The 12,299-nt window shown below is 39.2% G+C and overlaps 1 protein-coding gene across 1 annotated transcript; it reads right to left on the bottom strand.

The window, feature by feature from the left end:
- Nucleotides 1-2,491: 2,491 nt before the first annotated feature.
- Nucleotides 2,492-10,643, bottom strand: LOC105436962. Its single transcript, XM_030994228.1, has 4 exons — nucleotides 10,155-10,643; nucleotides 9,422-9,496; nucleotides 4,033-4,189; nucleotides 2,492-3,440 (listed from the first exon to the last, which is right to left on the bottom strand). Exons 1-4 carry the CDS (start codon nucleotides 10,213-10,215, stop codon nucleotides 2,492-2,494), a joined length of 1,242 nt encoding a protein of 413 aa, XP_030850088.1. The 5' UTR covers nucleotides 10,216-10,643.
- Nucleotides 10,644-12,299: the final 1,656 nt, after the last annotated feature.

The following is a 12,299-nucleotide window of genomic DNA, read 5'->3' on the forward strand; positions in this document are numbered from 1 at the left end:
GCACACCAAGTTTGCAATGAGATATGTTACCTAACGTCACTTCGAAATATTAGAAGTGAACTTATAATACTCGTTATTGATCGAATAGCATCTTAAATATAAACTGTCATCTGCTGATTAAAGCCTTCCTCAAGAGGATCGTATTGTTTAAAATGTAAAATGTTTTTTTTACACCAATATTTCAAAATGAAATATTTCTGAGATGTGAAAGAAAGAAAAATTGCTTTTGAAAAGACTCTGACTTACAGTAATTACCCTACATTCTGTATACATTTTAAGCTTTCCGTGATCAATCATTTACAGCAACCTACGCTTACCTTCATCTACTTTGTAAGAAAATGTAGAATCATACAAAAATGATTAGATGGAACACATACAACTTTTAAATCAATGTACCTGTAATAACTTAATCAAATCAATTATGAATGCATGTAGCCATACTTCTGGCCTGAACCTACATATATTTAGCAATATTTAGCAATAAACCAAACTCATAAACAAAGATATGTCTATGACATTTTGTTTGCTAAGAAAATATGCAGAATCTCTAACAATTCTTCTGAAATGTGAGGAGCACAATCAAATTCTTTGAATGTAGCCATACCTTTATGTCTGAATATAACACAATGAAATAAATCATGAATGCATGTACCCATACTTTTGGCCTGAATCTCCATGTATTTAACAACATTTAGCAATAAACCAAACTCCGAAACAATAGGTATTTCCATAAAGGGTCTCCTTTGACCTTTCCTCATCTTAGTAAGAAAATGCTGAATCATAAATAAATGGAAAACTTAAAATGTTAAATCACTATCCATGAAGCCATACTTTTGGCCTGAACCTACATGTACATTGTACTGAGCAATATTTAGCAATAAATCAAACTTATAAACAGAGATATATATCTATGACGGATCTTCTATGACTTTTTGTTTGTTTTCTAAGAAAATATGCAGAATCACTTACAATTCTTCTGAATTTTGAGGAACATAAACAAATTCTTTGAATGTAGCCATACCTTTATGTCTGAATATAACACAATGAAATTAATCATGAATACATGTACCCATACTTTTGGCCTGAATCTCCATGTATTTAACAACATTTAGCAATAAACCAAACTCCAAAACAATAGGTATTTCCATAAAGGGTCTCCTTTGACCTTTCCTCATCTTAGTAAGAAAATGCTGAATCATAAATAAATGGAAAACTTAAAATGTTAAATCACTATCCATGTACCCATACTTTTGGCCTGAACCTACATGTACATTGTACTGAGCAATATTTAGCAATAAATCAAACTTATAAACAGAGATATATATCTATGACGGATCTTCTATGACTTTTTGTTTGTTTTCTAAGAAAATATGCAGAATCACTTACAATTCTTCTGAATTTTGAGGAACATAAACAAATTCTTTGAATGTAGCCATACCTTTATGTCTGAATATAACACAATGAAATTAATCATGAATACATGTACCCATACTTTTGGCCTGAATCTCCATGTATTTAACAACATTTAGCAATAAACCAAACTCCAAAACAATAGGTATTTCCATAAAGGGTCTCCTTTGACCTTTCCTCATCTTAGTAAGAAAATGCTGAATCATAAATAAATGGAAAACTTAAAATGTTAAATCACTATCCATGTACCCATACTTTTGGCCTGAACCTACATGTACATTGTACTGAGCAATATTTAGCAATAAATCAAACTTATAAACAGAGATATATATCTATGACGGATCTTCTATGACTTTTTGTTTGTTTTCTAAGAAAATATGCAGAATCACTTACAATTCTTCTGAATTTTGAGGAACATAAACAAATTCTTTGAATGTAGCCATACCTTTATGTCTGAATATAACACAATGAAATTAATCATGAATGCATGTGAGCCACTGTATGATATCTGGTTCGTTCTGGTGAGCCTTGAATTCTCTTAGGTGTCTTGGTAGCTTCTTCTCATACGATCGACAAAATGGGCAGTATGCCCCTTTGTCCCAGTGTCTCCTTTGCTGTTGTTAGTACGTAATACTTTGATCTTTCCAGGAGAACTATGAGGTAAGTGTGCTTCAGAGCGGACATGAGATGTATCAGGATTTCTCTGCAATACATTGCTTTTTGCAGTATGTAATGGCGATTCAGAGCTGACCTGGGATGCTTCGGGATACAACACAGTAACTTTTGGTCTTTTCAATGGAATGACATAAGACCTTTCAGAAGAATTACCATCAGAGGAGTCAGATTCGTCAACTACAAAGTCAGGATCTAATGCATGATTTGAATCATCACAGTCTGATTCATGCCCAGAATCTTCCAAATCAGATGCATATTCAGAGATTTCAGAATCTGAAGCACATGGATCACTTTCAACTTCTGAGACCTGTTGAACACCCCCAGCATCTGATGCCTGATAAATACCTCCAGCATCTAAGACCTGCTGAACAACTCCAGCATCTGATGCCTGTTGGATAACTCCAGCTTATGATGCCTGTTGAATATCTCCACCATCTGACGCCTGATTAACACCTCCAGCATCTGATGCAAGTTGGACGCTTCCAGCATCTGGTGCCTGTCGAACAATTCCGGGATCTGAGGCCTTCTGGACACCACCAGCATCTGAAGCCTGTTGGACACCTGTAGCATATGATGCCAGTTCAACACCTCCAGCATTTGATGCCTGTTGGACACCTCCAGCTTCAGACACCTGTTGAACAATTTCAGCATCTGATGCCTGATAAATACATCCAGCATCTAAGACCTGCTGAACAACTCCAGCATCTGATGCCTGTTGAACAATTCCAGCATCTAAGACCTGTTGAACACCTTCAGCATCTGACGCTTGTTGGACATCTCCAACATCTGACGCTTGATAAACACCTCCAGCATCTGACGCCTGTTGAACATCTCCACTATCTGACGCCTGATTAACACCTCCAGCATCTGATGCAAGTTGAACGCTTCCAGCATCTGGTGCCTGTTGAACAATTCCGGGATCTGACGCCTGCTGGACACCACCAGCATCTGATGCCTGTTGGACACCTGTAGCATATGATGCCAGTTCAACACTTCCAGCATTTGACGCCTGTTGGGCACCTCCAGCATCAGACACCTGTTGAACAATTCCAGCATCTGACGCCTGTTGGACACCTCCAAAATCTGGCGCCAACTGAACACCTCTAACTTCTGATGCCTGTTGAACACCTCCAGTATCTGATGCATTTCGATCACCTCCAGCATTCAGTGTGTGTTTAGCATTATAGTCATAACGCAGTTCTTCCCCTTTTTGAATGTCTCTCAGAGCAAAGATCCCTAGATGTACTGAATCATTCATTTCTATTTTTCTGATTCTACAGTTGCAGCTCCTCCTTGATGGCCGAGAATTATTTGCATATCTTGCAAGAGACTGTGTGTAGTTGGCGGCATCTATGCTGAAAGAAAAAAAGCAGGGGGGGGGGGGCAAAAGAATAGATTTATAAAAGTCAATAAACAATAACACTGTGTTCCCTTTTTACAAAGTAAAATTAGCAAGTGAAAACATACATCTGTGTTTTATATGGTCACACATTCCACTTCCAGTCTTCACATAGAGAAAACTCCTTTACAGTTAATATGACAAAGGAATTCTTTTTTACACTTTATAACAGATTAAGTGTAACATGCTCCATGTCTTAAATTCATTTCAACAGTAAAATTTGCAGGATTCATTCATTTCCCTCAGAATGTTATCAATTTTTTATTAAAGCATGTCACTATTGTACCAAACTCTAATGAAAAATGGTTAATTCCATGAACGACTGTGAAAAACAGGAGGACTGATAAAAAAGAGGAAAGTTAAACAAACATTATGCCTCCAGCAAACTTTGTGAATATAAATCAAGCTTCTCAAATATAGCTCCTTCATAATTGTTTACAGGTATGTCTAGTTTACGCTAGTCTGAAAAGTACCACATACTGCAGGCAGTAATTTTGCTGGAAATTATTACCTGTTCCCCATTCTGATAATCAGGAGAGTTTTCTTACCACATTGTTCTTCCTTTCCACTGAAAGAAGTACTGGTAATGGTGCCGCCAACTACTATAATCCCTTTCTAAGGCCTCTTCTTCTGTCAAAAGTTCACCCTTGTACTCAAGGAGAAACTCTCCCTCCATAAACTCCTTTGTTGAAAACAGCCCATCCCCTATAAAGAGGGAAAATGAGAAATAGAGAGAGAAAAGCTTACATTTAGCCATCAACGCACATCTTTACTGGGAAATAATAATAATTAACATAGAAGTGAGTCCGACAGAGTATCCTACAATATAGCAAGAAATGAGGCAACCGATAAAGTAAACATAGCAAAGAAGTCATTTGAACGTAAGCTGACCTTAGAAATAAAATCCAATCCTAAAAGTTTTTGGAGATATGTTCAAAGTAAAAACAAATTTAGACAGGGTATTGGTGACTTGGAAAAGCCTGATGGAACCATTGCAAGCGATGATGCAGATAAAGCAGAAACACTGAACTTATTCTTTGCATCAGTCTTTACTAAGGAGGATTTATCTCTTGTACCAGCCCTTGATCTGAGAATTCGTGACAAGCAACTGGATACGGTCTGTTTTAATTATGAAAATGTCAAAAAAGCTATCATGAGATTGGACCAATCAAAATCTCCTGGACCAGATAACATTCACAATCGCATCCTGAAGGAATTAGTGGACGACATTTCCCGACCACTTGCCCATCTTTTTAACAAATCTATGTCGAGTGGCGTGGTATGTGACTCATGGAAAGAAGCCAATGTGACTCCTATTTTTAAGAAAGGAGATAAAAAGAAAACAGGAAATTATCGTCCAGTCAGTCTAACCAGTTCTCTTTCCAAACTAATGGAGACCATTGTACGTGATGAAATTGTCAAATATATGAATGAGAACTCTCTGTTCACGGAGGAACAGTACGGATTTAGAAGAAGTAGATCTTGTGCTACACAGTTGCTAAATGTTTCTGAAACCTGGACAAAGGAATTAGACAACAAGGGAAGTATTGACTGTATCTACTTGGATTACAGCAAGGCCTTTGACAGTGTCCCACATGCTAGACTTCTGAAAAAAGTAGAGGCCTACGGTATAACAGGTAATCTGCATAGATGGATCAAGTCTTTCCTGACTGGAAGAACTCAGCGGGTAGTTATAAACGGTACCCCATCGAGTGCATCAAAAGTTGTCAGCGGCGTAGCTCAAGGAAGCGTGCTGGGGCCGACACTGTTCTTGTTGTATGTTAATGACATTCCAGATATTATATGTAACACTGAATCAGAAGTCAAACTATTTGCAGATGACACCAAAATCTTCTCACCAATTCACTCTTCATTGGATGGCAAAAATCTACAAGCAGATCTAACAAAGCTCACAAAATGGTCCCATCAGTGGCAACTACCATTTAATCAAGAGAAGTGCAAGGTAATCCACTATGGTCGAAGAAATCCTTGTTATGATTATTTCATGTCAGACGAAGATATACCTATTCCTGCCGTGGAAGTAGAAACAGACCTTGGGGTAACCTTTGACCAGCAATTGAGGTTTTCACGTCATGTGGATGGAGTATGTGCTGCTGCAAATCGCAAGCTAGGGATTATCAAGAGGACATTTTCTAATTTGGACAAAACGGGCTTTATACATCTATACAAATCAATTATAAGACCAAGACTCGAGTATTGCTCAACGGTGTGGCATCCTGTATTAAAAAAAGACAGCACGAAAATAGAAAAGGTACAGCGTAGAGCAACACGCCAAATACACATGCTACGACACTTGAGCTACGAGAAGAGACTAAAACATCTCAACTTACCATCTCTTGCCTACAGACGCCATAGAGCAGACATGATACAGATATACAAAATAATGCATGGCCTAGATGAACTAGATCTAGCACACTTCTTTGACCATCCAACTGATAATAGAACCCGTGGCCATCGATACAAGATCGTTAAGAAGAAAGTCTACTCAAAGCTTAGACATGGATCATTTTCACAGAGAAGTATCAATGAATGGAACAACCTCTCCTCTGTAGTTGTGGAGAGCAAGTCACTAAACAGCTTTAAATCCAATTTGTTGAAGTTTTGGTCGTCAAGAAAAGATCAATTTGACCCAGAGGAGTCCTTCGCTTGTCCATGTTCGTCAATTGCTGTATAGCGCCACTAAACATGTGCCAAAATATGGATTCGTCATCTGAATGTCAACGAGAGGCAAATACGTTTTTAACTTTAAATGCCTACTTCCAAGGTATATTTCCAAAGTATAGTGTTCAGGTAAAACAATGATATAAATAAAATTTAAAAATATCTCACTTGTTGGAAGACTCTTTGGAAAATCTTCCTGGCAGATACACATAGAGTCAGTCATGAGACAATAAAAATGAAATGTTGAACAAACATGTTTTTAGCTCCTTCTGAAATACATCTATGTTTGACTGAGCAAGGATCGAGTACCAGGAAGAGAGTTCCAAAGAGTTGGTGCAGCACAATGGACCTATCATCGTAAGACTTGTTTCTACTAATATTCACTACTAACAAGTCTTGCAAGACAGATCTAAGCGCTCTGGGTGGTAGATATCGGACTACTAACTCAGACAAGTAAATAGGAGCAAGACGATGGACAGCCTTAAATGTGAGCAGGATAATTTGTAGTGAGTGAATAGGAAACCAATGGATCTCTCCTAAGATGGGGGTGATTGTACTGTACTGGATATACATGTAGATACAAGATGGGGGCAGAGTTCTCAGTTCTGAATTCTTTGGAGTTTGGACACATCTTTTTCCTGAACACCGAAGAGAAGATTGTTTGCGACAAATGAGGCACATCAGTATGGTAGCATTATAAGTTACATGCAAGTTTAAACATCAATCTGATATATACACGCACATAATACAAACATACAACAGAGGAAAGCCTAAGGTTAGATACCCAATGCTATATGACCAAGTTCCAGCATCAATCTAACACTCATTACCAACATAAAACAGAGGACTGTCCAGAGTTAGATAAGCAATGTTATATCCAGTTCAAATGTCACTGTGATACACACACAATACAAATGTACAACAGAGGACAGTCCGCAGTTAGATAGTTAATGTTACAAGCAGTTCCAAACACCAATCTGACACACATTACAAACATACAACAGAGGACGGTCCACTGTTGGATTGTTAATGTTACAAGCAGTTCCAACACCAATCTGACACACTTTAAAAACATACAACAGAGGACGGTCCACTGTTGGATTGTTAATGTTACAAGCATTTCCAACACCAATTACAAACATACAACAGAGGACGGTCCACTGTTGGATTGTTAATGTTACAAACAGTTCCAACACCAATCTGACACACTTTAAAAACATACAACAGAGGACAGTCCACTGTTGGATTATTAATGTTACAAGCAGTTCCAACACCAATCTGACACACATTACAAACATACAACAGAGGACGGTCCACAGTTGGATTGTTAATGTTACAAACAGCTCCAACACCAATCTGACACACATTACAAACATACAACAGAGGACAGTCCACAGTTTGATTGTTAATGTTACATTCAAGTTCCCATATCTATCTGACACACTTTGAAAAACATACAACAGAGGACGGTCCACTGTTGGATTGTTAATGTTACAAGCAGCTCCAACACCAATCTGACACACTTTAAAAACATACAACAGAGGACGGTCCACAGTTGGATTGTTAATGTTACAAACAGTTCCAACACCAATCTGACACACATTACAAACATACAACAGAGGACAGTCCACAGTTTGATAGTTAAAGTTACATTCAAGTTCCCATATCAATCTGACACACTTTGAAAAACATACAATAGAGGACGGTCCACTGTTGGATTGTTAATGTTACAAGCAGTTCCCATATCAATCTGACACACATTACAAACATACAACAGAGGACGGTCCACAGTTTGATAGTTAATGTTACATTCAAGTTCCCATATCAATCTGACACACATTACAAACATACAACAGAGGACAGTCCACAGTTTGATTGTTAATGTTACATTCAAGTTCCCATATCAATCTGACACACATTACAAACATACAACAGAGGACAGTCCACAGTTTGATTGTTAATGTTACATTCAAGTTCCCATATCTATCTGACACACTTTGAAAAACATACAACAGAGGACGGTCCACTGTTGGATTGTTAATGTTACAAGCAGCTCCAACACCAATCTGACACACTTTAAAAACATACAACAGAGGACGGTCCACAGTTGGATTGTTAATGTTACAAACAGTTCCAACACCAATCTGACACACATTACAAACATACAACAGAGGACAGTCCACAGTTTGATAGTTAAAGTTACATTCAAGTTCCCATATCAATCTGACACACTTTGAAAAACATACAATAGAGGACGGTCCACTGTTGGATTGTTAATGTTACAAGCAGTTCCAACACCAATCTGACACACTTTAAAAACATACAACAGAGGACGGTCCACTGTTGGATTGTTAATGTTACAAGCAGTTCCAACACCAATCTTACACACATTACAAACATACAACAGAGGACGGTCCACAGTTGGATTGTTAATGTTACAAACAGTTGCAACACCAATTTGACACACATTACAAACATACAACAGAGGACAGTCCACAGTTTGATAGTTAATGTTACATTCAAGTTCCCATATCAATCTGACACTTTGAAAAACATACAATAGAGGACGGTCCACTGTTGGATTGTTAATGTTACAAGCAGTTCCAACACCAATCTGACACACTTTAAAAACATACAACAGAGGACGGTCCACTGTTGTATTGTTAATGTACAAGCAGTTCCAACACCAATCTGACACACATTACAAACATACAACAGAGGACAGTACACAGTTTGATAGTTAATGTTACATCCAAGTTCCAACATCAACCTGACATACACATTCTAAATATACAATAGAGGACAGTCCAGTTAGTTAATGTCACATCCAAGTTCAATGTCAATCTGCTAAACATATACAATACAAACATACAACAGAGGAACGACCAAAGTTATAGGTAATTAGTTACATCCCAGTTCCAATGTCAATTTTATATAAATGTACAATACAAAACATACAACAAAGGACAGTCCACGGTTTAAATAGTTGATATGTCTGTGAAAGTGGGGGCGGGGCGTTAACACATGATCACACACAATGTGAACATACATCAGAGGACAGTCCATTATTCACTGTTTAGTATGTGATTCTGTATTATTCATGAGATGGAATGACAGCAACATGAATGAGATAAATAGTTATAAACATTAAAGACAAAACATCAATAAGTAAACACAATAATGAATATATGATGACAGAATCATTGATGAATCAGGTTCTGAACATGTTTCTACATGTATATATGAAAAACTCACCAATCTCCTGACTAATGAAACAGGTTTCAAATCCATCCGGATCAGGTCCACCGAGGTGTTTTGCATAATTAATGTCTGGAAATCGCAAATAAGAGAACACATACAATATGATTAATTCATTTTCCAATTATATCACAGCGAGACAAAAAAACAAAAAAAACAGTGCAAAAGTAACTTATCAGTTGGTGGAAATTTTTATAATTTACTCCACTGGGCCGATGGACAAAATTAATGAGACAGGAAGTAGTAGAGTGACGGTACCCTACTAAAAAGTACTATTGTACTAAACACATATATAACGTCCCAAAAATCAACTGAATCATCATCAATTGTCCATGTAAAGGGCCTGATTTCAAAGTCTTTATCTTTCTTACCTGTTTTTTGCCAAATTTTATTATCTTTCTGAGAGTATTTTTCCTAAAAACAAAGACAGTATAATATACACTTTCTCACAAGTTTCACTGCAATTCAACAAGTGCATAAGCGCTCGTGCCTGGCTGAAGTTAGCCGTATGTAGGGTACTCTCCACGCGCGAGTCACGGGTAGCTAGGCGCGTAGGCTGCCGGCGCCAAAGTATGGGCACACTTATGAACTAGCGCCCTAAAAAGTTACAGGCTTACTGCAGAACATGTAACGTTAGGCCTAACTAACTTAGTAAGTGGCTATTGAGTAGCTCTGACAGTTAACTTAGGCCTATTCTACACCAAAATACGATGGAAGTTATTTTACATACCAGGTTCTGATGAAGCGACGGCGTTACCGCGTCGACGTCGACGAGGAGGTCGTTCAGCCATCGTCGGCTTGATCGAGGACGTTGCAGGCAGCTAGCTAGCATGCAGGACATGCTGCGCTGATGATGAATCGCGCACGCGCACGTACCGTATACAGGCCATAGATATACTACGTGCAGTGTGTAATGGGCTGTTCGAACGCTGACACTAGATGGCGACATTCATTTCGATGCACACACTCTCGTTCCATTTCGTACAGTTTCGCACACTGCAAACGCACTCTGAAAATGAAATTCACGTCCAACTGCGGATGATCGCTCGTTTGCTCTCATAATTATAGAGCGCCCTCTCTGGCATGAGAGAAAGCATAATTAACTCTTATTTGGAAACGAGGACTGTCCCCCATAGAAGGTAGGTCCGCGGTTAGAAGGTTATATTTTGTCAGTGCGTCCTCGGTTAAACCCTTTTACAAACACACCCACACACACACACACACACACACGCACACGCACACACATACACACACGCACGCACACACACACACGCACACACACATATAGTCTACCCCATCCCTACACCCACCATCCTAAAACCCACGATTGTCTTTCCGACCCTCCTTGCGCCTATGCGTCTATCAATATACCCTTCAAACTTCTAACAGTCGTTACAGTGTAAAGCTTTTCCATATGGAAGGCCATCGCCGCCATATATCGCAAGCGAGCTTGCGGTACTGGTTAGTAGCTTACGGTAGTTAGTTGTAGTGCTTGCGTTACTGAGTAGTAGCTTGCGGTAGTTAGTTGTACGTGCTTACGTTAATGGGGCGTTACTTGCGGTAATTGGTAGACCAATTACAGAGCAGGATTTTTGCTTACGTAAACAAAACGGGATAGACAGTACCGCATGTTGAACATGTTTACGTATATTTAACTCTGGCGAATCAGAGCACTTGTTATAGCGGGCCGCCGAGTAGCCTTTTCGGCCGTGTCGCGAATTTTGTTATGCAAAGGTACACGATCGGGGCGAGTATGTGTTAGTGTAGTGTTACAGTATAGTTCGTACTATTTAGTCCTTATAAGACTGGTCTGTATCTTTTAATCATACTTTATAACTCTCAAATGGGAAAATTCTGGCATTTTACTCTCTGAAAAGTTTACAGTTTGAACACCAAAAAAGGGAAACAGATGTGGCGCGGGACGGAGCTAGAATAATTGTATGGGGCTTCTTAGCCCGACCTGGCCTGTCAATTCATTACATATATTTTTTAATACGTCTTGTCGCAAGCAAGGAGGGGGTGGGGGGAGGGGCTCAGGCTGTTTTGCAATTTAGGGCGTGGACTGAAAGGGAACTAAAAAGAATTGATTGGGAGTAGGTCTATTTTTAATATTTTTTGTTTTATTTAGGCCGCAGATCTCTGCAGATGAGCACACGGAATGCACACGAACCAAGCGTAAGCCAGGCGCGGATCCAGGGGAAAGGTGGGGCCCAGGGAGCCTTCCCCCCCCCCCAAAAAAAAATATATTATTAAAACAATTTTTTTTTTTAAATTTTAAAAAAAGGAGAGAGGGGGAGAAGGAAAAGTAGGGTGAGGGAAAGAAGAGAGAAAGGGAAAGAAAGAAGAGGAAGAAGAAAAAAAAGGGGGAAAGAAGGAGATCGGGGGGGGGGCCGAAAGGACCCTGCCCATGCTGTTGCCTCCCCCTCCCCCTCCCGCAGCAAAAACAGAGAGCAGGAAGGAAAAAGAGAAGAAAAAAAAGGAAAATAGGAGATAAAGGGAAGGAAAAAAGAGGAAGAAGAAGAATAAAAAAAGAAGGGGGATTTCGCCGACCAGTCGTGGATCGGGGGGGGGGGGCAAAATGCCCTTGCCTCCCGCCTCCCCCCCCCCCCACCTCAGCAAAACAAAGAAAGAAAGAGAGAGAGAGAGAGAGAGAAAGAATGGATAGGAATGGAAGGGGAAGGATGAAAGAGAGTGAAAGAAAATAAAAAGGAAGAAGACAAGAAAAAGGGGAAAAGAAGGGAAAATAAGTTGCGATTTGTATCGCTTCTTTTTTCGTCATTGACACCAAGCGCCAAATACGCACCTGATCAACCCTGGTGTACTGCAAGGGGGGGGGGGGAGGGCTTGGGGCATTTGACCCCAACCAAATTTCCAA

The sequence above is a fragment of the Strongylocentrotus purpuratus genome, unplaced genomic scaffold, assembly GCF_000002235.5.
Source record: "Strongylocentrotus purpuratus isolate Spur 01 unplaced genomic scaffold, Spur_5.0 spur5_scaffold_21, whole genome shotgun sequence".
Taxonomy (NCBI): Eukaryota; Metazoa; Echinodermata; class Echinoidea; order Camarodonta; family Strongylocentrotidae; genus Strongylocentrotus; species Strongylocentrotus purpuratus.